This window comes from Nomia melanderi, chromosome 10 (genome assembly GCF_051020985.1).
Source record: "Nomia melanderi isolate GNS246 chromosome 10, iyNomMela1, whole genome shotgun sequence".
Lineage (NCBI taxonomy): Eukaryota > Metazoa > Arthropoda > Insecta > Hymenoptera > Halictidae > Nomia > Nomia melanderi.
In genome coordinates this window covers 11,285,152-11,308,970 of record NC_135008.1, presented here as the reverse complement: position 1 = coordinate 11,308,970, position 23,819 = coordinate 11,285,152, and the positions used below count along the sequence as shown (strand labels likewise).

General features: G+C 38.7%; 1 protein-coding gene across 5 annotated transcripts in view; it reads left to right on the top strand.

Moving 5' to 3' along the window:
* Nucleotides 1–23,819, top strand: part of LOC116429661 (uncharacterized) — a 155,860-nt gene that overhangs the window by 48,728 nt on the left and 83,313 nt on the right. The window contains exon 1 of one of the 5 annotated variants that reach the window (XM_031982838.2): nucleotides 22,395–22,426. The exons of the other annotated variants lie outside the window; for them this stretch is intronic. Within the exon in view, the coding sequence (XP_031838698.1) occupies nucleotides 22,415–22,426 (12 nt within the window). The 5' untranslated portion in view covers nucleotides 22,395–22,414. Of the gene's footprint in view, nucleotides 1–22,394; nucleotides 22,427–23,819 lie in introns of those variants that run through there. 5 annotated transcript variants of the gene reach the window in all.

The window sequence follows — 23,819 nt, the reverse complement described above, 5'->3', positions numbered from 1 at the left end:
ATAAATTTATTCCCTACTCGAAAAGATACTTCGGAGCGGGGCACGAGAGATTAACGAGTATCGGTGGAATTTAACGCGTTCGGAACGATAGTGGGTCATTATACTTTGAGAGTCGGTCATCGATGATAAAATATCGCATTTGAAGTGAGAATGCAGGTTGAGGAAGAGAACTATTAGTTCGAACGGAAAGTTTTGTCGGTGAATTCTTAATCTGAACTATATGTTTCCTCGTTTCCTTAACTGTGAGATATAAACAAAAATTACTCGGATAAGGACAAAGTCTTTAAAAGGATTTCACAAAATAACAGTTCTAAGAATCTGAATTGTACAATCCGAAAAACGATCTGCTTATTTCAGATACTCAAATTAACGATCGAAAAAAAAACATTTAAAAAGGCATTAATGCGAGAACTATATAAAAGCTCTATATTTTTCACTGAGTCATTTGTATACATAATTTTACGTTAGTAGGATTTTTATGAGGTCTATGCAGGTACGTTCGGACTTTCTTCATTTGTAGCATGTGTAGCGGGTGATTTAAGAAGTGATACGAGAGTTTTATAAACGATGATCATTATTCCTGTCGCTGTTGCCCGTATCGAAACTTTATCTCGGTAACGCTGTATATTCATAATCAACGTTACATACCGTTCAAGGGATACAACGGTGATTTATTAAACAATCCTATTGCCGCTGCAAATCTTGTCAGAAAATGGACATCGTCTACGTTAATATTCTAGGAAATACTTGTGTAGTGTGTGTCGTGCTTGAAGTATTTCACGTATACGGAATGCAATGTACCGAGACATTAAAAATGATTTTCGTTCGGTAATAAATGCGCGCGGGATGCATTTCGAGCCCGATAAACAGGGGGACAGTAGACGCGGTGCGTATCATCGTTTTACTCAGGCATTGAAGTCTCCGCGTCGCGTCGAGTTTAATCAGCGGCTCGCTCCGGTCAGGCGATCCGAGTCGTGTAAACAAGTTCGGTTACCAGGAAACGCATAAATAAGACCGCCTTTATTATTTCTGGTTATCGATAATAAAATTCTGTTTGATGAATCGACCGGGGCTACCTAAATTACCGATACGCCCGGCGCAAAGTCAACAGGACACCGGTGCGTGTCGGCTATGCAAATCAGGAAATTGACCGCAGGGGGATTCATTAGCCATGCGTGTAACGCTAATTTTTGCAACCGGCGTAATTCCTCATTGGTGCATACCCTTGATGCGAGCAGCATCAATTAAACACATGTACGATGCTTGATAGACGCGTAATTAGTAGATACGGGTCGCTTATCCAGTTCCTGTTTCTCCGTATTCGACGCTGAATTATGAACCGACGAATATTCGCCTGCACTCTGCATCGGTGCACGCTCGTGCATGAAAGTCGAGCGCGATTTTCACGACGCGACGGCGACGACGTGCTTAGAATTGTTCCGAAAGATTATTAACAAGTTGACCGTCGATCACTCCGATCGGAGTGTATTTGTTAATATTAAAAAAATAATAAATTATTCTTAAAATTAGGAGAAGGTATTCAGTACCTCACTGTTATATTATTTTGAACAAAAAATATTCGAAAATACAGTGTCGGAAGCACCCCAGCTGCAGCTAAAAATATCACTGGCAGTCCACCTGTTAACCTTGTCGAATCATTTTCAAGGTAATTGCATAGTTTGGATATCATTTCAATTTTTTTTTCACATTGCGCGTAATCTTGTAATGTTTTCCATTATAATCTTTCAAATTACGTTCTAGGCAACTCGAACTGCATAAAGATCCACAGTTCAAGCAATAAAACAAAATAAAAAAATGGAGTGACTTGAACTTATCGGCTACTCGAAAAATGTACTCATTTCCACGTGTATCAAAAACGGTACATGGTATAGGGTTTAATAAATTTACGAAATTTAACAGTATATTTTTTGTTTATGTGTTCGAAATTGATTTGTTGATGTTTTTAAATACTTTGATAATAATTTACGCTATATAATAAACAAGTAAATGTATTTGATATTGAATAAATTCAAGAATAAGTTAAAAAATTAAGTATCAGAAAAATATAATACCATTAGGCGTAGATTTTGGTACACGTAGCGGGGAACATGTTACGGAACATCGATACGTTCAAAAGGATACTTAACCCGCTATTCTTCAGCCCCGTACTTTCGTGTAATTGGCCGGACCACCTACATCCGGTGTAGCCGATTAGCATCGCACAATAAGTCACCGAATCCCATGGCTCGAAGCTATGTGCGTTCCTACATTATCGGCTCATTTGATTCACACTGCCCGTAATTTTGGCTTTCGCAAAAGAATAATGGCAGAATCTGCGGAGTTTTACCCGAGGCTGCCGATCCTGCTCCAAGGATCCAACTTCATGGATGCACCTGTTGGTCTCGTGACGTTTATTCCGCACCGATTACACTAATCGCAATATCGACCGGCTTGGTTCAATGTAGACTTTCCGTGAACTCATATTATTGCTTTAAATGAGCGGGTTTATCCTTTCGACTAATCATTGAACACAAAAATATTTTTAGATACTTTATAATGGAATTATAATGAAATTACAATAGAATTATGAGATACTGAATTGTGTAACTCAAGACTGTGTAAAAATGTTTATACGTATTTTGGAACACACAATAACAGGTTTACGGATATGTATTGTACGGTTTATGTTATTGTTCCTAGAAAAATTAATGTTTGTTCATTTAGATCTTGGAAATTAGAGATTTAAAAATTAACTATTGGGATACGTATTCATGTAATTACATCGATGAAGACCAATATCAACGTTTACAAAACAATGCTAGCCATTGTAGAACATCTCATGTGTCAGAATTCTGTGTCCCAGTTACATTTCTTAGTATTTAAACGAATAACTCTACAACCAGTTCTGCAATAGAGTAACCATTTTTTAAAACAATCTTACGAGGCGTTCCCACAGCTTCGTGTACTCAGCAAACACAAGACCCGAATATTTAAGACTCAGCGTCCTGTCTGTCAACAACCGATAATTCGAAGCAAAAATATGCACGTAAGTACAAGTACTAAATACATCGCCTAATGAATAATTCGCGTCAGAGTGGAACGGTCGAATGTTGACTTTCAATTAATTACTCGGTCGAGCTAAATACCGGTCGTCGATTTCCAATCGGGAAGATGATTATTGGCCGAAATATTGAACTTAAATGATTTCGAGGCAGATATCCAGCTTTCCTCCAAGGACGATGTTCACGAGGCGAACTTGCTCAAGAGCGCCGCTTCACGTGACGGCATTCGATTTCTCTTCGTAATCTCCGTGGACAGGACGGGACATGGGAGCGGAAAGGGCCCGAACGATTTATTTGACGTGTCCCATACCCGGTGTTCGAGCGTTGGCGATTTAGATTTAGGACCGGTAGAAATCCTGATAAATTTTCGTAGGGTTTCGTCTATGCCACACGATTCCTCTGCAAATACGAACGGTTATTTCTGTATTAGTATGCTAATCGGGAGACGCGCCGCGGGTATTTCTCATTTTTAAGGAGCTGGTCGAGCGTGAAAGAATTCTGTTCCGTCATAAAATTGCATAACGCCCGTTCGGTCGAGCTTCCTCGCACGTGTGAAGCTGGGGACATCCATGGGGACACGTTTTTCAACGCTCCTGGGCCCGTAAATATCGCGGGTCGCCACCTCTCGCCCGACGACCGTAAAATGGGCTTTTCCTGTTCCGTTGAAAGTTTCGTGATCCCGTGAGATACGTGGCTTTTCCAACGGGAGCGGTCTCCTTAACTGCCGCTCATAAAATTGGCAAACGGCAAGAGGCTATCGGCAATCTTGTTTTAGGTGTCTCTTGGCGTCGTGAGACTTTTTTCGTGTACCCCGTATCTTATTGTCTCGAAGGTTCCTATTTTATACACGCCTGTTTTGCTCGGTTAACGAGGCCCCTCACGTTTTTCTGTTGGTTTATTGAACGTTTACCAGTGTCCCAAGATGCCGCGTTATATTGTAGTAAACGGTTTTATTGCTTGTCGCGTGTATGCAGAACGTACGCGATTGTTAGCTTCTTAGAATAGAAATCTTTAAAGTTTAACATTCTGGTATTTCTGTGAGCGATAATTGAATTTTGTAAATAATTTTTGGCGTGATGTATTGCCGGGTGAGTATAAGACATTTGTTTTCTTGATTATGCTAAATGGATTGCGAAACCTTGTTTCTTTTAAAAATAGTTAATTCGTGAACGATACTAAACGATAATTGGATTGCAAAATCATTGTTCTTGAAAATTAGTGAATTTGTGAGTAGTGATTATGAATGAATACAGAATGAATTAAGATTTTCACACCTATTGCTACCGAAACCTAATTCTACATTTCAAATTCTTTAGCTGAATACATTTTATTCAAAAAAGGTATTTTTTCCACATGCATTTGTAATGTTTCATTTTTAAAAATTTCGAACAATAAATGTCTGTAAGTATTATACTGAGATGTAATATTTCTTACATTCACATACCTACCTGGCAATACTCAGTTACAAATTTTTGGAAATTATATGCCATATTCAGCTAAACGTTTTGTCCGGCTATCGCCTATCACGAAAAGGTTCAAAGAAAATGACAATTTTGAGTAAGCCAGGGTCGCTGGGCGGTCTTCAAAATAATCCTGGCTTCAATGATCCCTAAGCTTGTAACGTCAGATTACCAATTCAACGAATCAATTGTTTTGATCCTATCTTGTCGACCGATCGGTCCGTCGGAAAGCTTTTAGCCTGGTGTAATGGTGGCCCGGTCTGATTTACGAACGTTTATTAGATAAACGACCCTTTGACAGAGACGCCGCGGGCACCTTCTGTTTCTGTGAAAGTCATATAACTATTTATTCGATGACAATTACGATCGCGGCTCTAGTTACATTTGGGTCGTTAAAGATATTTTATGATGCCACACGTGTGACGATTGTAACTCGCGATTGATTTATCACTACCTACAACTTTGTTGGCGAGAGAGATGTTCGTATTATGAAAATCTTTTTTTTGTCTTATTTTAACCCTTTGGGTGTCAAGGAGAAATATATCGCTCCTTCATGCGCTTGCGAAAAGTGTCTTTTTGATTTTATTAGTAATAAAAGAAGTCTAACATGTTTTTAGTATTGTGTAAACATTTTATAAACTTTCGATTGAAATTGACTAAAATATAAATTTTTGTTTATCACCATGCATCTTTGTTCAAAATTGTCTAGCATTTCTCGAAAATGTATGAAAATTTCCCTTGGCACTCAAAGGGTCAAACAAACTTTTAGGTTCAGATTTACGTTGAAATTGACTATTTTACGTTAGGATTGAATACTGCAGAGATTTGCATAAGTGAAAGGAATTTGTCTGTTTGGTCAAACGGAATAAAAATACATTCATCTAAAATGTGATCTTTATTATTGTATTTACCAACAATAAATAATATTATCCATTACGTTGCAATAGAATTTTAAACTATGTAATTACGTATTTAAATGCATTTTTTTTATTCCCATCCATATTAAAATTTGCGAAACGTTGATCTGTCAGGGGATAGTATATGACCAGCATAAATTATTCAAACAAACATTCAAGAGTAAGCATTTGATTCGTGGTGTATTTATGGTCGTTCTGGTGAACCTTGCGTTTCACTGACGCTTTTAGGATTATTTAGATCAGTAATGATTCTCCTCTGCGGTCGCAGGAGAACTATGAACCCCAATCTGCGTTTGTACGGTACTTACATTGATCCGACGTCGCAACGAACTTTCTGTTTATCCACGTTGCGGGAGCCACCAATGGATTAATTGTCCTCCTCTTCTTGAAATCGTTTATCTTAGCGTATCAGGAAACAGGATCGAGCCAGAATTGCTCCAGTCGGCCTGTGTTTCCGTCGCACACGAGTTGGACGAAAGTCGATGTTTATTTCTAGCCCCTCGAGCGAGGAATGTCTTGGGAAAGTTCAGAGAGAGGGTTGGGAACATAAATTTCGCGGCGCGAGCGATCGACGACATCTGAAGTAAATAACGAACTGTTTATTCGAGTATGCTTTACGACACCATTACGAATATTATATATTCAAATGGACAGGATCCAGTTTGTTTATGCTGCCTGGAGGTGTAGGGGAATTTGACAAAAAATGGGTTCAGTTTTCCACCATTTCTGAATCAACATTCTGGAGACATGAAAACAATTTTTCTTTCTAATGAAGATTATCGATTAGGTGTTGATAAAGGTTGATCAACTGATTTTTATTTCCAAACGATCTTTTTTTTTTATTTTTTTCCTGTTGGGAAGAATTACATTTTTCGTTCGGAATTTAAAATCGAGGTTGTAGTTTAAGGATAACTGAGCTGGGTCTTTTTATAATGTAAATGTATTAAACATATGACTGAATTGTAAGGGTTGAATCGCAAATATTGATGAAATTATTTAATATGTACATACATGTAATTGATTATTGTTTTAGAACTGATAATTTAGTAACGCTTGTTTCTGACAATTTAGGCGTGAAACTTTAAATTGAGAAGCAATTGTGATCAAATTACAAAAATATAAACATAAAAAGGAAATGTTCTAAATCTAAACCACTTGCCCTATAATATCGTATCAAATTTGTGGCAAATATTCCAAGTAGAATTTTGTAAATACATATAAAAGTTACTTAAATCTTTCAGATTCAAATTAAATGTTATTTTTCTTTTATCAACTGCAATACTGTAGAGTAAATGTTAGACGTAGTGTAAACGTAGAATGTTTTTCTTTTTCTAACAAGCCATAAACAATGAAACAGTTCTGTTGAGTACAGTTGTGAAAGAATCCATAGTTCAACAAGTTAACCGTTTGTTCGAGGAATCTTTCGTAGGAGTTTAAGAAACGTTGTACTAAAATTTGGTCAAGAAGTGGTTTTACAGGTAATAAAATATTTTACGTTCGTTACTATCGGTTCCATCAGTTCTAACTCACTTGTACGTAATAACAGTTACAACATTTTTATTTCAAGCAGTATTACACCCAGATAGAGTTTTTAGTGTAATACAGACCGATGTCCGGTTAAATCTCCATTAAAGGTCCCATTAATTACCATCGTAAAAGTCTGTTCCGTGGTTATACTGCACCGAAGATCTTTATTTTTTTTTAAAATGATCGAGGAGAACATATTGCCGACCGGTGTAACACGAACAACGTATTTAATTGCGTGCAACTGGAATGGTACACCTGAATTCCGACGCTTTAGAACCGTTGGACTTTTACGGCAACGAGCAATGCGGTTCAAAAGACGGCGATCAGATTAGCTGCAAATTAATGCTGGCGCCAGAATTCATTATAACTTATGACTCATTAATACGATTCTATTTCACCGCTATAAACAGTGTGTTTATTTCTCCTGGAGCGTGACCGCACTCTCCATTTGACATTTTACCTCTTGCTATCTGATGCAGCTGATTGTTACAAAATCTGCCTTTACGAAGTGGAAGTTGTTGCCATCGATCACGTAAAACTAAATAAATGTCACATACATATTTGAAAGGAATGGTTGTGACAGTGGGTCGTATAACTGCAACAAAGTTGCGAGCATTGAAGAGTTCTAGGACGGACTAAGAGTAGTTTTATATGTTTAAAAAAAAATTTGAAAAATGACTTTTTACGATAATATGAAACGAAAACTAAAAGTAAAAAGATTGCGAATTTGGAATTCTTTTTAAGTGATTAACGGTTATAAACTTCTGTGAGTTATAATGAGTCACCAATAATGACGCACGTGGGGTAGGTCAGTGTGAGTGCAAACTTGATCTGATTTACACGATGTTCTTTAATTATTAATAATTTGAAAATTAAGCCAGAACTGTAACCTTTTACTCTTAATTGTCGTCTTATGTTGTTATAAGGAATCAACCCTTAAATTTTGAGAGTAAATTAGTCAACAGGTATGCCATTGCCTTTCTTGTTTTGAAAGAAAAGTGTTATTTGCAATTTATCATAAATGAACAATAATGTTGCATTGTATAGTTATTAAACTGTTTCTTGCAACATAAGTTAAGGATAGGAGTAGTTTATGCGTTATAACTCGTTTTAATTTTATTAAAGACATTTAACGATGAATCTGTGGATTTCAGTTATTCAACTTAGCTATAACGAGATTTTGACTGTGATCGTGGCAGTACGCTGAGAAAGTGTACCCGCCGAGTAATGTGTCCGTACGAATTAGAACTGTTTAATAGAATTTCGCTTGTGGTAAGTGTCGTGTCAACTTAGTTAACTCGTTGCTTTTTAACACTCCAGGCGTTAAAAGACGTCATTACTTTGGTCATGCGTTACCAATGTAAAGTCAGAAATCATTTTCGAACATGGACATAGTTACAATAATATTTTACTCGGAATACAACGTATTTTACTCGAAACACACATTTCAAACAGGAAACATAATATCCTATCAAAATATAATATTTAAATTATTTAAAATGCTCATGAAGAATAGCAAAAATATAAATACGTCCGTAATAAATCAATTTTTCATTAATATCTTACATACAAGGTGTCCTAAAGATTTCACACAGCAATTAATCTACAAATACCTCGGCACAGAAAGACTATAAAAAAATCAGCATGAAAACGTGTGGAACATTATAAGTACACAATACTTCCGTTACTGTTTAAGTTAGATAGGTCAACTTTGCGCCGACCTGTACAAATTTCCAATGTTTTCGTTCGAACCGGAATTTCAACAAAGAAATCCTCCACCCACGAACGTGAGACAAAAAACGTCTGAAAAGAAGACCCCTGGAATTAGTATAGTTATCGGTTTCGTTCAAGTATCAGATTGTGGGAAGTTCCCACACGTAGAATCACTGTCGCCGCGCGAACGGATCCCGATAAACAGGGGAAACAACAGGGAAAGGGTTGGACGCCCGAAATGCTTCATTTTGACGCCTGCACAGGACTCCCTTTTATCTTAATTAAAGTCCCATCGGTTCCTTTTGTTGCGGCGTTTCCCGATATCAATGCTCGACCGATCCTTCTACCCTTGTACGCTCGCCCCAGTCCATCAAAGCCGTTTCCGTAATGTCCTTAGGGAACGAAGTCGGCAAACAGGTCGCATTAGTACAATTATCGGTGGCCTCCTCTAGGATCGAGCTGTGGGAACAGTCCATCGATGAACGAATGGTGGCAAGACAGAGTTTGTACAGCCAATTATTATCTTAATGCACGTCGCCGCTCGGAGCTATTGTCGTCCTGCCATTGACTGAGAATGGAGCTGTTGCTTCGAGAAAAGCTCGAAATGACATTTACGCCGTGGTCTCCACTCGCGTGTCAATATTTGACGCGTTAAGGTTCAAGTTAAAGGCTTCTTCGTAGGGGACTGGAAGAACTCCGCTTGAAACAAGTTTAAGGGTGCTGATCGTCTTGGTTTATACCCGCTTTGTTTGTGACGGCAATTTGCTTCTGTTAGCGACATTTCGTATGTGCATCAATGTTTAAGTTTGCGATGATGTATGCATTGGTTTATCGAAGTGTCAATCGATAATGTGTACGTTCGTATGGAACATTTTGGGAAAATATTGGAATTATAGGTTTTTATGTAATATGTAGTGCTTATTGGAAAAAATTGATTTAGGGGATGACATCGTTCAAAAATAGTCTCAGTTCTACTATAATTTAAACAACGGAATCTCTTAGTAGAAATTCAGTACTAAATATTCTTTACAGTATAATTTAATAAGATTCAACTTCTGACACCCTTAAAATTCGTTTATTTTCTGCTAGAATATTGTAAACTCCGAATCCTCAATATAGGAACATTGCAGTTTGAAATGCACCCTACGTTCTTATTATCGATCAATTTTCGAATGTTGCTTCTTTCAGAACAGAAAGAATAATTTTTTCTTGGAATTATTTTCTTAAAATAATTTTTGCTTACTTCAAATTTTACAGTTGGAAGTTCATTGGAATTGAAATCTTCTCGTCCTCGTAACTAGACCGTCAGAACGGCGCTTAATGTACGCAGGCACGTCGCGCTACGGTGCTGGTTCACCGGAACGAAATGCGTAACCGCTTTTCAATATGCATTTACACGAGACCAGATAATATCGGGGCGTTTATAACAACCACGGCCGGTCGGCAGCGCGTTGTATCTTTACTGCCAGCAAAGTTTCAGGTGCCTCCGGAACGACGCGGCCGAACGGAGTTACCTTGGCAACTTTTCCTTCTCCGCGTCTCGATAGGCGTTTCTTCTTGTCACTGGCACACGCCACCTTCGTGCCTACAAGCTATACGATTCTTTTAATTAGTCTTACGATCACGATGTTATTGATTTTCTCGGCGACTCGGGTGCGCGATCAACATTAGATTCCAGTGCCTAGATATCAATTCCAGGTTCCAATTTGCTCATAAGCTTTTTATTTAAATCTTCTAATCTTCATAAGAATTTGAAATTCTGTATCGTTTGTAATGCTTATCATTAATCGTAGGTAACACCAGTTTAATATTCCTCTAAAAATTATTGTTTAAATGTATATGACATGATGTAGAAAGAAATCAAATATGATACATTATGTTTATAATATTTTTTTATAGAATCTTTTTATAAAATTTAGATAATGTGATAATATAGTATTACGTATAATATATAAATAAAATACATACAAATAATAAAAATAAAGGACGGAAGAATTTTATTAATTTTATACCGTTAAGACTCCATCACCTGGTATATATCACATGAGTGATACAGGAAAACCAATACAAACTCAACGGGTTAACTGTCCTTCAACAATTTATTAGGGTTGCAGAGAACATATATTGTCTAAGTAAGAAAAGTAGTTGTTGGAAGGTGGATGAACAGAAAAATCGAGGACTTATCGTTAGATTCCTCCCCTGAAGGCAGGAGGGGTGATACATGTACACAATTGATACACGTACTTCGTACACACGAAGAACATCTGGATATCCAACTATGAGTTACAGCGCGGGACACGGTCGCTCTGTGTACTTAAGTACACATCGTCGCCTTGAACGAGTATCCAGGTAATTTGTTGAGGTGTACCTGTTCCGATATCGAGAGCCGCGCGACAGGCAGGATCCAGCGTTCCCCAGCGTTCTCCTGCAATGCGTCTTCGTAGATATCGGGCATCGACGGCGGATAAGTAGCGACGGAGGATCAAGCGTTGCGTGATCGAAATTCCTAATCGCTCGGTCTGTCGGCTGATTTGTTATTCCGTACGCGGTGTACAGTTCGGTTGTGTTCACGGGACATGGTGTTCCATGTAAAAAGTGCACCCTGAAGGTCGCGGTGTTATTTCACGCGAGTAGATTCTTAATTTACGAGCGTCCTGTTACGGATTCCGTGAATTCTGATACATTTTACCGTTTATGTTTGGTGTATCTCATTTCCTTTATAGGACATTCGAAGTTTTAAGGTGAGAATTGAATATCGGCGAATGGTTCGTAGCAGAAATTACTCTGAATTTTTTAATGGTATAAAATTATGTTCGATCTGAATTAAACTAACGATGGATTAACCACCGCAGTGAGTATTTTTTTATCGTTTCTATTATAGTAATAATTATTATATTATGTTATATTATACTACAATTTTTTATATATGTATAACATAATACTTGTGTATATACTTCTTCAATTTCTAACCGTCGGCGCATAAAAAATGAAACCAGTTTAGAAATAAGAATGTTACTTTCCAATTTCAGTGAGAAGTTTTTATTGCTTCGAATTTGTTTGCACCTGTGTTTGAATAAACAAGTGCCATAAAGATTCGCAGACCTCCCGGGTAAAATTGAAATTCATAAAACTTCGAAATACAATGTCGCCGCGCATAACTAGTTTACCGTTGCGAAAATTGGTAGTTTCTGCCTCGTTCGAGGTGTGTCTATCATTACCAATTCTTGTAACTTCAAGATATGGGTTTGCCTGAATAATTCTACTGAATTTGTAGGCGATACATCAACACATAGGCAGGAACATCAATGGAAACACCTAGAACTTTCCTTCCTATATACCAAATGTAAATTGCAATTAAACTTGCATATAAATCACCATTCAACGCACTTCGCAAACAGCGAAGTCAATTATTTATTTTATTTTATTTTCGAAACGCTAATGTTAGGGGCAGCTTTTATGCTTTCCACTATTATTCGGTATTATAAATAGAATCTCTTACCTTTATAGCATCTTTATCAAAATTCTTATCTCAGGCTATTTTTACCATCGTTTCTGGTATTCTAATACAAACAGTTTTATTACGCATCCCCCTTTCCACTCCTACGCGTTTGAATAATAAAGATCCACTTAATTTCTCAACATTCCGATGTCAATACAAACATCACCATTTTATCGAACATTTTAATAGTATCTGCAATACCTTCGAATACTCTTTTCCTTTTTCAGGAAGACCCAATCTAAAAAACAAGGTGTTTTAACAAGTGAGTGCGTGTGTGTGTATCGCAAATAAACGTCCGAGCTGTTTAGAATATTCTAGAAACAATTTGGCATGCAGAAAAATTATTATTTTATAAAATTAATCAACGAAAATCAACTTTTTCCAATTATTCAAGGTTTTCACATCAAAAATGTGAAAATTGTAAATTTTTGTATATTCTTGTCAAACATTAGTATAATTCCAGCATAAACTATTAACTTTAAAGAACTTTTTTATTTTTTAAACCTTGATGATTATTATAAGTTGATTCGTTGCACGTTGATTCTACGGTTCGTAGAATTAAACTGAGTTTTATTTATTTGTTTCCCTTTTAATTATTTACCCTCATTCTTTTTATTACATGATCCTTCGAAATAAAACAATTTCGATCAACGATCGAAAACATGAGTTAATTCGTGACAATGTGTTAAATGCACAAAACATCTTTCTTATTGAATATTCTTAATTAGAAAGTAAGATAGGTTGATTGAATACGTATTTTCTATTTTGAAACATATGCATTATACTGTTCGCGAATGTTGAGTTTCTTTTAACTGAGAAATTAAAGTTTCAATCAGTCATTGAAAGGTTTCGACAAATAATTGTTACATGAATGTTCGTAGGGAAACTGTTACGAAGAACGAATTGTAAATGTCACGGTCAACTATGTCTTAAGAGAAATTAGTAATAATATAAAAATTGCGGTCTCGTTCGCGAACGGTTAACACTAAACGTACCACGTCTGGCCAAATGACCGGTACTTCCAAATAAGAAAATACATCTATAGGTTTCCGTTCTCATTAAAAACAGATAAAAATATATAGTTTTAAATACCATGTATTATAAATATTTTGTACGTTGCCTCAATAATCACCTATATTTCTTTCGCAAAAACATGATCGGTAGCTAAAGTGCCGGTACGTTTAATGTTAAACCGTAGATATCTTGCAGCGGTTTATCGCACGATTCCCATGGGCCTACCGTGAAATCGCGGAAAGCTGGTTCCGTGGATGGTGTCCGCGGGGTTCCCGGCGTTCTCGTGGAATCGGGCGGAAAGGAGGTTCGACGAGAGAAAAAAAAAGAGTCCGCCCTGTTTCTTAAGAGCGAAGCAGGTTTACGAGACGTTTATTTCCGCTTGGCTGGCGATCCACCGGGCATATCAGAGACGCACGGTGGCAGTTCTTCGTCCGAGTCCTTGTCCCTCGTAAATCTCGCTCGCAACAGGACTTAAAGGACATACGCGTGTGTATCGTGATTGAGTTATCGGGATCCTCGGCGTCGTTTCACCGGGATGAAATTGCTCCTTCCTCCTACCGGTCGCTTCATCCATGATCACATTCAGTTTTTGCTTCCTTCTTATCGTTCGTCGCGCTGATGGAGCCGATTCTCGTCGCGGCGGCGATTACGTGATTAATTACGGGTTTCGCCTCATTACTCAACATTAAGAACGCGTTCGTTTGTCGAGGTTAAATGGAACCGCGAGCACGTTCCACCGATGGCATCACGCGTTGACGCATGCCAGACGGATGAAAACTATCGACAGTGCAGCTCTCGCATCCTGAGAATTATTCATGGCAGTCAACATGCTAATAATATTCTATTATCAGGGATTTCTAATTATTCTAATACGAAAAGTTGTTGCAAAATGTAACGTTTATCGTTTAACACTAAACGTACGGATACTTTGTATCTACTATAATTAGTCAAACAACCAGTTATAAAATGAAGGTAAACAAGTTAAACAAGAAATATTATTGGAAACGAAAACAGAAGGAAAGACAAAAATTGCTAAACTAATTAATCAGATAATGTAGGAATTGATTTAATGATTAATCAATGATGAGGAACTGAAAATTTTAACACCACGACTACGAGACAGCATAAAATGACCCATCTGCTCGACTACTACTCGGACTGTAGTAGTTTGAGTTAAGTCAAATTTGAAAACAGGTCATTCGACCATTGACGGTGCGTTCAGTGTTAATTTTTCTCCCATTAGCCAACACGTTGTTGGACAATCGGATGATTCATTCAGGTGTTCGCGGTCGGTGTAATAAATTTAATAAAACCGCTACGCGTTGTCCGCGATCGAAATTCTAAGGTGCTAATGAGACGTAGGTATACCGGAGATTATAATGGAATAGCAATGATGTCTTGGACACTGGAATCGCGACGATAAACGGCCCCTGCTTCGCGGCCGGAATGTAATAATCCGCGTGCGAGCGACACGTCCACCGGGGGATCGTAAAAGCAACGGTTGTAGAGGACAATAGGAGCGGAGAAAGTTATACGATGTGATTACGATACACGCGACGCTCGTTTGTAACGCCCCGCGACAGCCGCCGCTGTCTTTAATGAACGTCCAACCCCTCGCTTCTCGCCGACGGTTATGAATCCGTTCGATGGCCGCCTCTTGGACACCGTGCTCGAATAAATATACGGTCCGCGGACTCGTTAAAGTAAATCAAGTAGCGAATTCAAAGACAAAGATACGAAATAAACCGACAAGACGATATCGCGACGGAATAACGACTAATTAGCGGCGCTACCAAACGCTCCACGTTAATTTATGTCATTCGCGTATAACATTGTGTGTACTGCCGGTGCCCGTAAATCATTCGGCGCTCATGAAATATTTATGGAAACATTGGAACGAACATAAATTACAGGGAAGATGTTTATTTTTCCGATGCTTACTAGTGGATTTATACATATTCCCGATATCCATGTGGTTATTAGTCAATATTTCCGGAACAAGTGGCGTATGCATGGGAAAAATTGGAGAAGGATACGTTTTATTGGGTTTTAGGAATATTGTAATAGAGTATGTGAATTTTGTTATTTTTTCAATACCTTTTGGGAAACTTTACGTGATGTGTGATATATAATAGAAAGATCTGTTGGATTCTATTTGGCATCTGTGTTTGATCTGAAGTTAGCAAGCGTATGTTTGCTCGACAAATATTCATGCCTGATTTTCACAAACAGAACGTGATAAATGCAAAAATTTCGTTTTATATTTTCAATATATTCTATGGAATATACATATTCTATGCACTCTTACATCTTGGGGTCTAAACTCTGAAACAAGGTATTAGTTTTCATTCTTACATCGGACAGGAATGCTTGCCGTAGTTTTAGGATACACAGCTAAAATAAAGTTGTAAGTTTATTCGCCAATAAAACTTGCGGGTAACAAAATATTCAAATAATAGAATTAAATCGTTATATTATGATAATTCTACAGTGCTGTTAAACAAAGACTTCATTTAATGCCGTAAATTATAATAAAACTGGGCGCGGACGTAGCGTTGACTACAGTGACGCGGAATTAACACGTTCGCTGCGGACGCCGTTTATTTGCATCGACTTCGACCAGTTTGAACACTTTTCAAACTGTTTCGAATTATACCACAAATATGAATAATTATTGACTAATATTTTGCGACATTCTCTTTACTTCTTTATTGTCGACGAGTAAATGATTAACAACCATTTAGCATTAATTTCAATACTCACGGTCGAAACCCGTGGAGAAAATAAACAATTATCGATATGCAGTGTTAATGAACGTACTAACTTTTTGGTAACAAGTGTCGCCATATTGGCGACATCAGATTTTGACATCTAAAACTCCAAGTTACAAGCAAGTAATACAATTATTTAAATAACAAAAGATCAATCTACAATTTCCTTCTTTTCTAGCATTTAAGAATTTTACATATAATATGTGCTTTTTATGGAAAAGATTTGTAATACTTTAACAAATCATCATTCGTGAAGGGTGAATTTTTATAGGTACGTTTTTTTCATTTTAACCAATACTATTTTATATTATTATATTTATTATTTGTTTTGTATTTTCACTATATTTTAAATGTGTACTTATTTACATTCATATACCATCATTATCTTGATTTTACAAAAATTTTACTATTTTTCTTATATACTACAAGATGAAATACGCTATTATAACAGTAAATAAATACTAAATCGTAGGCTAATGCAACGAAAATTCGTTTCTCCGCGTTTTTTCGGATCTAATCTGTACGTCGGTGAAAAGTTGACCGTTGACCGTCGGAAAAGTCCGCGGCAGGATTTCAATATCGAGACGACGGTCACGAAGGAGTCCCGCCAGAAGGATATCCGGAGTAGCCGGCATTATCTTACACGAGTAGACACGTAGATGGCCGTGCTGGGGGAAGGCTGAACTCGAAACAACTCACTCAACCTGATCCAAAGCCGGCAGGCATCAACATGGGTTCTCTCTACCACGTTTGTCTGTCCGGTTTCGTTCCTCCGTTCGTCCGTCCTGGCACTACGTTTGTCGGCTGTCGGCCAGGATGATCCTTAACGTGTGTTTTGACGCGATTAGTGGCCGCAATTTCTGAACAACGCGGCCCGTTGTTCCCGGTGTGCATGGTTTCGCGTGTGAATCACCTCGTTTAACCCCTTGGTGCGTGGTCCTCGCCAAAGACATGACGTTAATCGCCCGTTTCGAGGATAAGTTCCTTCGGCTGTTGGCCAACGCCTGCTACAAGTTTCCCTGAGCTGCGGGAATCTTTGCACGATAATTTCGAGGTAGGACAGATTTATTTTTCGTGTGCCGGTTTCGTTAATCGCGTGCTCATATTTCTGATGTCTTTTCGAGCGACTGAAATCCGTTTCTCGAGTGGTTAATCCGATTTAACCGTTTGAACTCATATGTCGTGCTGGAGATGACAATACAAAGTTGTTATACTTTATTTGTTGTACTTTAAAAAGTAGCACACTTTAAAAGATTATAAAAATTAAATCTTATAATAATAATAAATCAAACAAATATAAAAAGTTCAATTTTACCACTGTAAATTACTTACATTCATTTCTTTAAAAATAAATACAAGTTTACATCCAACAACATTGAAAATAAATCGAGTCCAAAGGGTTAGTCGTTTGAGACCCACGGGTTTTTGCAAAAACTTGGTCGAAAAGTGCAAAGCTCGCCCTGTTTTCGTTTGAATTCAGAAACTGAATCACCGCTTTTCTGTTTATACGTAAAAAAATGTTAACTAGTGCGATCGTTATATTAAAAATCGTCCATTTTTCCATTTCTAAGCCGGTAATAAGAGAAATAAATAATTAAAAAGAAAACAAATAAACAAGCTTAATCTGATTCTACGAAACAGATTAAGGCAGGCTGCCACTTTTAGTCTAACGGAGAAGCGCAATCGTGCTACTTGGGACTTAAACGGTTAATCCTTTGATATTTTAGAAATTCCAATCTAACACGTTGCCCTTATTTATCTGGCGAATATAATTATTGAAGTGGAATTAAACCAATCGCTAGAAATTCTAGGTTAAGATTTCATTAGAAGCATCACCGTTTTATTCAATGATCAGAGTTCGCGATGGAAAAACAAAATTACTAAAAATTAAGTCAACTGTAACATATTTTTACTCATGCTACTCTAAAGTTCTTATATTATTCAACGGTAAACGTAGTTCTTATAATTCTCATTCTCTGTCCAAACAATTCCATAGTCACAAGAATCAATTCAATCTTTTTTAAATCGTATAATAATAGGAATTCCTCCGAACATCCTCGTTTTTAACAAACTCGAAACACTTCTCGCGAGACACACGCTTGCGAAATCCTCGCCATAAAGAGTCTCTAAAAAACCGGCATCATGCGCAGTAGATAAACGCAATAAAATCCGACACACCCGCGGCGTATTGCGGCGGAACCAATGCGGCGCGTCGCAGTAAAATCCAGCAACGAGTTGAATTCGTTTAATGGTCCTAGCCGGCCCACTGAAAATAGAAACCTACCGCCGTGTATATCACTTGCGCCGCGCTGGAACGTTCTTTTCCGCGGTGACAGCGCCAACAAAAGGTGATCGTAGCACGTGTCGCGCGTGCCCTGGTGTCCGTTCGGGGCCCGAGCTACCGGCGTGGATCGCGGAATCGCTTTCGAATCGTTTCAGTCAGCGGTTCGTCACGCTGACAGTGTGACAGTGTGTCGAGAAGTCTGTTTTCGGAGCAAAATCTTATAACTTGAAAAGTAGAAGTGATAGATAAGGTACAATAATTACTATAATATTTAGAGATTTAAAGTCGTATCTGTTCGTTATTGATATTAATGAAAACTCAAACACACTTTTACAAAGCTCGCTCCCGACACTATGGCATCCTTCTTTCTACTGTTTTCTTCCGCGTTTGCGTTACTTCGCAATATTCATCCGCTTCTGTTTCTTGATTCGCAGTCGTTACCTTCAGAGCTCATCGCTCCGTACTGTCGTTGTCAATCGGCTAGCTAGGTTAGGTCATTGATGCTATATGAATATAATATAATATAGTTTAAAGTGACATCATTTAATATAGTACAATATGTTAATTAATATAATTAATATAACTTCTTTTATCAATAAAACAGTATCAGTTATCCACAAACCTCTTGATGCTGCCACCTGAAATGTTAGCGAAAGGTCGGGAAACAATTTCTAATCGACACGACTTACACTCGGAAACTTCGAATACTTCTTATAGTATTCCTGATCGTGAAAGCATCAAACAAATTGTAATAAAACCATTGGTTCTTCTAATTTTGTCGATTGGACAACGCATCGTGCGCTGAGAAAGCACGGTACCCTGCGTACCCTGCCAACCTAAAGAAAGCACGAAGTTGTGCACCGGCTGCATGGGAGCAAGTATCACCGAGCAATTAGACTTTTTTCGCCACAGCCAATCACTGCCGATGACCGTATCTGTCTATCGCGAAACAACGCTCTAGCCAATAAACGGCTGGAACGGTGCGTAATTTTACAACGACACCGGCTAGGTGATTGGTGGCTGGCACGGAGGCCGTATTTATCCTTCGATCGTTAGACAAACAACGCGGTCACCTTGCATAATTCCAGGCCAACGGCGGCGGCGACGACGGCGACGGTGGTGGTTGTTACCGAGCTTTTCCTCTTGAACGTTAAATCAACCGCGTCCGTTCTTCCGGCTCGCGTCCCGCTGCCCCGCGGCGTCGAAACCCGAGACTCGATTTATTACTCGATCACCGGTTAATTATTATCCGAGTTTCTACCCTTCCGTCCAACGCGGTCCGTGATAAATAATTTCGTCTGGCCGTGAATAATTGTCCGGTCTTGTTTCCACGTTGCGCGACGTGCCAAAGACATGCGGGGTTCCTGAAAGTGCAACGTTTTTTGGACTATTTTCTTCGTATGTAGATTTTTGTTGAATTTTGTGATTTGTGATACGTCGGGTATTTTAATATTCCCGTAGATTGTATAACAGCTAGTTAGCGGTTATTGGATTTTGGTTTTTGCGCAGCGGGTGAAGTGGAAATTGAATGTTTCGCTGGAGATCGAGTTCTTTCATTTTATTTCGATAGATAGTGCTTTCGATAAACGGAGTGTTAGTTTAGAAGGAAGTGAATGCGTTAGGATACGTTATTGAGAATACGGCGGAGTAGTATTTTTGATTTAAGTTATATTCGTGTTTTATTTTAAAAGAACAAAGGAATTATGCATGGAGAATCCAAGGAGAAAGCTAATTTTTTATTTAATTGTATTGAGTCTTTAGTAGAGAAAGAGTAAACTAATAGTTTTTCAGTACTTTCACCTGAGGTATTTGAATTTGCATTGAACAATGAAATATGCATATAGGAATAAATAATATTTGATGAACTCGATGTTGCGTCACTACGATAATATCGACGGGCGAAAGACCTCTCAACTATCAACTTCGGTTTCCATGAGTCGAACAATGGATTCCGAGTATCATCTGTTTATTGCTGATATTTTGTCTACGCCCCTGTGGTTAGGTATACACGGTGCGCTCGAGTCGTGCCGCATAAAGCATAAATCATTCGAAAGGACGTGCATGCGTGCCCGCGTATTTATACGTTGACGTTGCCCCGATAGCTGGTCTAATATGGCGGCACGCTTGAACGTGGTGTATCGGGTTAGACATTTTTAGAACTTTTCAAATCGCGCGATAATATGATAGATTATACGATAATTGCAATAATTTAAACAAGTTAAACAGGAAAACGTTGAAAACAATCATTTCCGGTTCATTTGAATGTGAGAAATTCACACCGAACATTTGAAACGAGCCAACGATAAGGAACAATCACTTTTATTTCATCAACTGCGTACTGTTATACTAATTTTCTAGCGATAAACGAACATCGAAACTCAAACAATCCCAACAAACCAAAGCAAATTGAAAATTGAAACGATTCGACTCTTCGAATGGTTCAAAATACAACTCGCGATTACATAATCTCACCAATCGAACAATCAAACTATTGAACACGCAACAATCGACGCACGCCATCAGACACAAAACTCACCATTACCTCAATCACTCACAATTACTGTGAGCTCTGGTAGACTTACGCACACTCGACCGCGTCAAAATATAATCTTGCCCAAACAGACAGCATCCAGGGAGCAGAGAGTCGTGTTTGACAAGCGTTCCTTAATCCTTCGGATCGACGAAACGCCTCTGCCCCAATGTTGCCGTGTACGAATACTCGATCGCGACGATATTCCACTCATCGATCGGCCCTGTTCACTGTCAGTCCTTATCGCGGCGCGATAATTGTCGAAGGAAAGAGGGAAGAAGAAAAAAGAACGCAAAAGACGAGAAACGAAAGAAGCGAAAGGCAGGAAACATGTTTCGATTATAAAGACCCTTATACACGATGAGACTTGTCTTGAGACATGTCGGGACAAACGACGGGTTTGCGGCTTTTTCGCTTTACGTATCATGCGACTAGTGACAAAGACTCAAACCCATCGCTTGTTCCGGGACATGGTTACAAAATGGTCATCGAAAGTTGATCGTTATTCGAATAAAACTTTATTTGACTAACAATAATGAGTAGACAACTAATCGTTATTCGATTATTCGTTATTATAGTTATTCGACATTAGCGTGTCATTTTTTATTCGTTATTTATTATCTGTCATTTCTTATTCCCATTTAAAAATTTGACTGACAAGCCAATCCCATTTACTGTTACGTTACTATATACAGTATTGAAAAAAATTTATTCAAACCAACGAATAATTGATTTATTATCTGTGAACGATGAATGCATTCATAACGAGTTAATAAGTCATCCAAGTTTAGCTTTATTTCTTAATAGCTCCTTGTTTATCCTGTTCATCGCATAAATAATCGCGCTTCATCGAATCGCAATGTTCGTACCAACACAAACCACGCAATATTGAAGTGCATGGTTCTCCAGTGCTCACGCAAATAGAATTGTAAATCAATAAAAACTTCAATAGAAGTACTCTTAGAGTTTCTACAGAATAATTTCAAAAACCCCTTTGACTACTCGGTAAATTCAGTATTAAATGTATGAATTGAAAATGTAAAATTTTTTAAATTTTAAAACCGGTCACTTGACTGATTGCGGTACCTTCAGTGTTAATTGAATCCTCTCGAGTGGTTTGGAAAATATCCACAAAAACATAAATAAAAATATAAAAGCTTATTTAACTTTTGCTCAACACTTCTCGTAGTTTCATCGTGTATAGGAGCCTCGAGTGTGCGCGCGCCAGCATGGACTCTCGATAAGACGTCGTCCGGCAGTGGCGTCAGGACAGTTGACAGTGCGGTAATTGAGACGCGATTCCACGGCGATAATCCGACAGGTAAATTACTCCAGATACGTAGGCTCTTGTCTCTCGTCTCTTGCTCGGTCCTCACCGAGGCGGCGGTTCCGGTTCGTTACGTCGCGCAGCACGGCCACTGCTTTTGGTAACCGCTCTCTCCGTCCGAGACCGTCAGGCACGCTGAATCAGCTGCGCGTGTCAAAACGATCCAGGGATTATACTTTTCGTGGGTCGGGTTAGGTAAGTTGGCGCAACGTTCCTCGTTACCGGCTCTGTCATTCGCCGCCCGGAAAGCGGAGCTTCTTCCAGCTCGTTACCCGCGTGTGTCTCCGTAGTGAAAAACAGGTGTAACTCCATGCACGGGGGCGTAAGTATGCTAATCTATCGCTGGGACCAGGCTGCGCGTCAGGCCAACATACAAAAATGTTGAATCGCAGTTACGAGGATCTTAGAGCCAAGAGATCTAGATTAAAAAGGCCTAAGCTGGCTGACCAATCTTGTTTCCACGTTATTTAAATTTCAACATGTCCGTTAGACTGTCAAGGAACTTTATATTGTAAGAGAAAGAGAGTTTTATTCGTATAATGGACAATATTTTGATCACACAACTCACAATGAAACAATGAATCAAAATCAAATCGTACGCACAATATAAAGATTCGGATACTACACGCCTCTCACGTTAGCTGCATCGGCCATAGGTTTAGAAGTGCACTTCCACTCACGACGCTCTGGTCTCGGCGCGCGCCAATAATGATCATGCGTCGATAGCCGAGCGTCGTGAGTGGAAGAGTCCCCTTGCCCCTGTGCACTTTTAAACCTATAGCCGATGGAACTAATGTGAGAGGCGGACTGTATATTCATCTCACTCGTACACTTTCTAGAACTCTTTCATCTCTATATAGTACCTTCCTACATTTGAAATATTCTAGATTCATTTACAATGAATGTGAAAATCAATACAATTTTTTTCATTTATATTACTCACACCCACATACACACACGCCTAGTCACATTGCTCGTTTGTTCACGCACACTGGCTCATCAATACATCCATTGTCACAATGTCAGTTTTCAGAGTAGAAATGGAATATAATATTCTTTTTATGCGACGATTGATAGACGTAGTTCGAGTTTTCCCAAGTTTTCAACGAGACTCGGAGAAGTCGCGTGTATAGAGAGAGTATCGTATGCTACTTTCCTACATTTCACTCGTCCTCCTCTTTGGTCGTGTAATGTGCTTATTTTTGTTGCAATGATAAAAATTCTTCGCTCAAATGATCTCGTCCACAAGAGTTCCTTTCGCTCGTGCGACGCAAGCCGTCAGATAATAATTCGACGACGCGGTGTCCGGTGAATATAATAAAACCTGCCGGCGAATCGAGAGTCCCGCGTTATAAACATCGTTACGCTACTCTAAATATCGTAAATCGCGTTGGAGCCGTTCGATCGGGCGTAATTCTTCCGCGCCAGGTATCGTCGATATTTTCGAGATAAGAGAGAAAGCAGCGCGCGCGGACGGAATCGACGATTTATTTATACGCGTCGCTATCTCCTCGCGCCATCCCTTAGTCTCTGAGCTTACTCTCGCGTCGATTACGGCGCAGCGCGCTGTGTGCAACGGGACAAAATTTTCGAGAGAGGACCGAATGATATGCGACGCTTTAAATCGTCCGTTGGCTCTGGGGACGATGAAATGGGCCGAGCAATTTATAAAAATACAATTACACAGGAATTTATTCCGTCCACGGGTCTTCTTC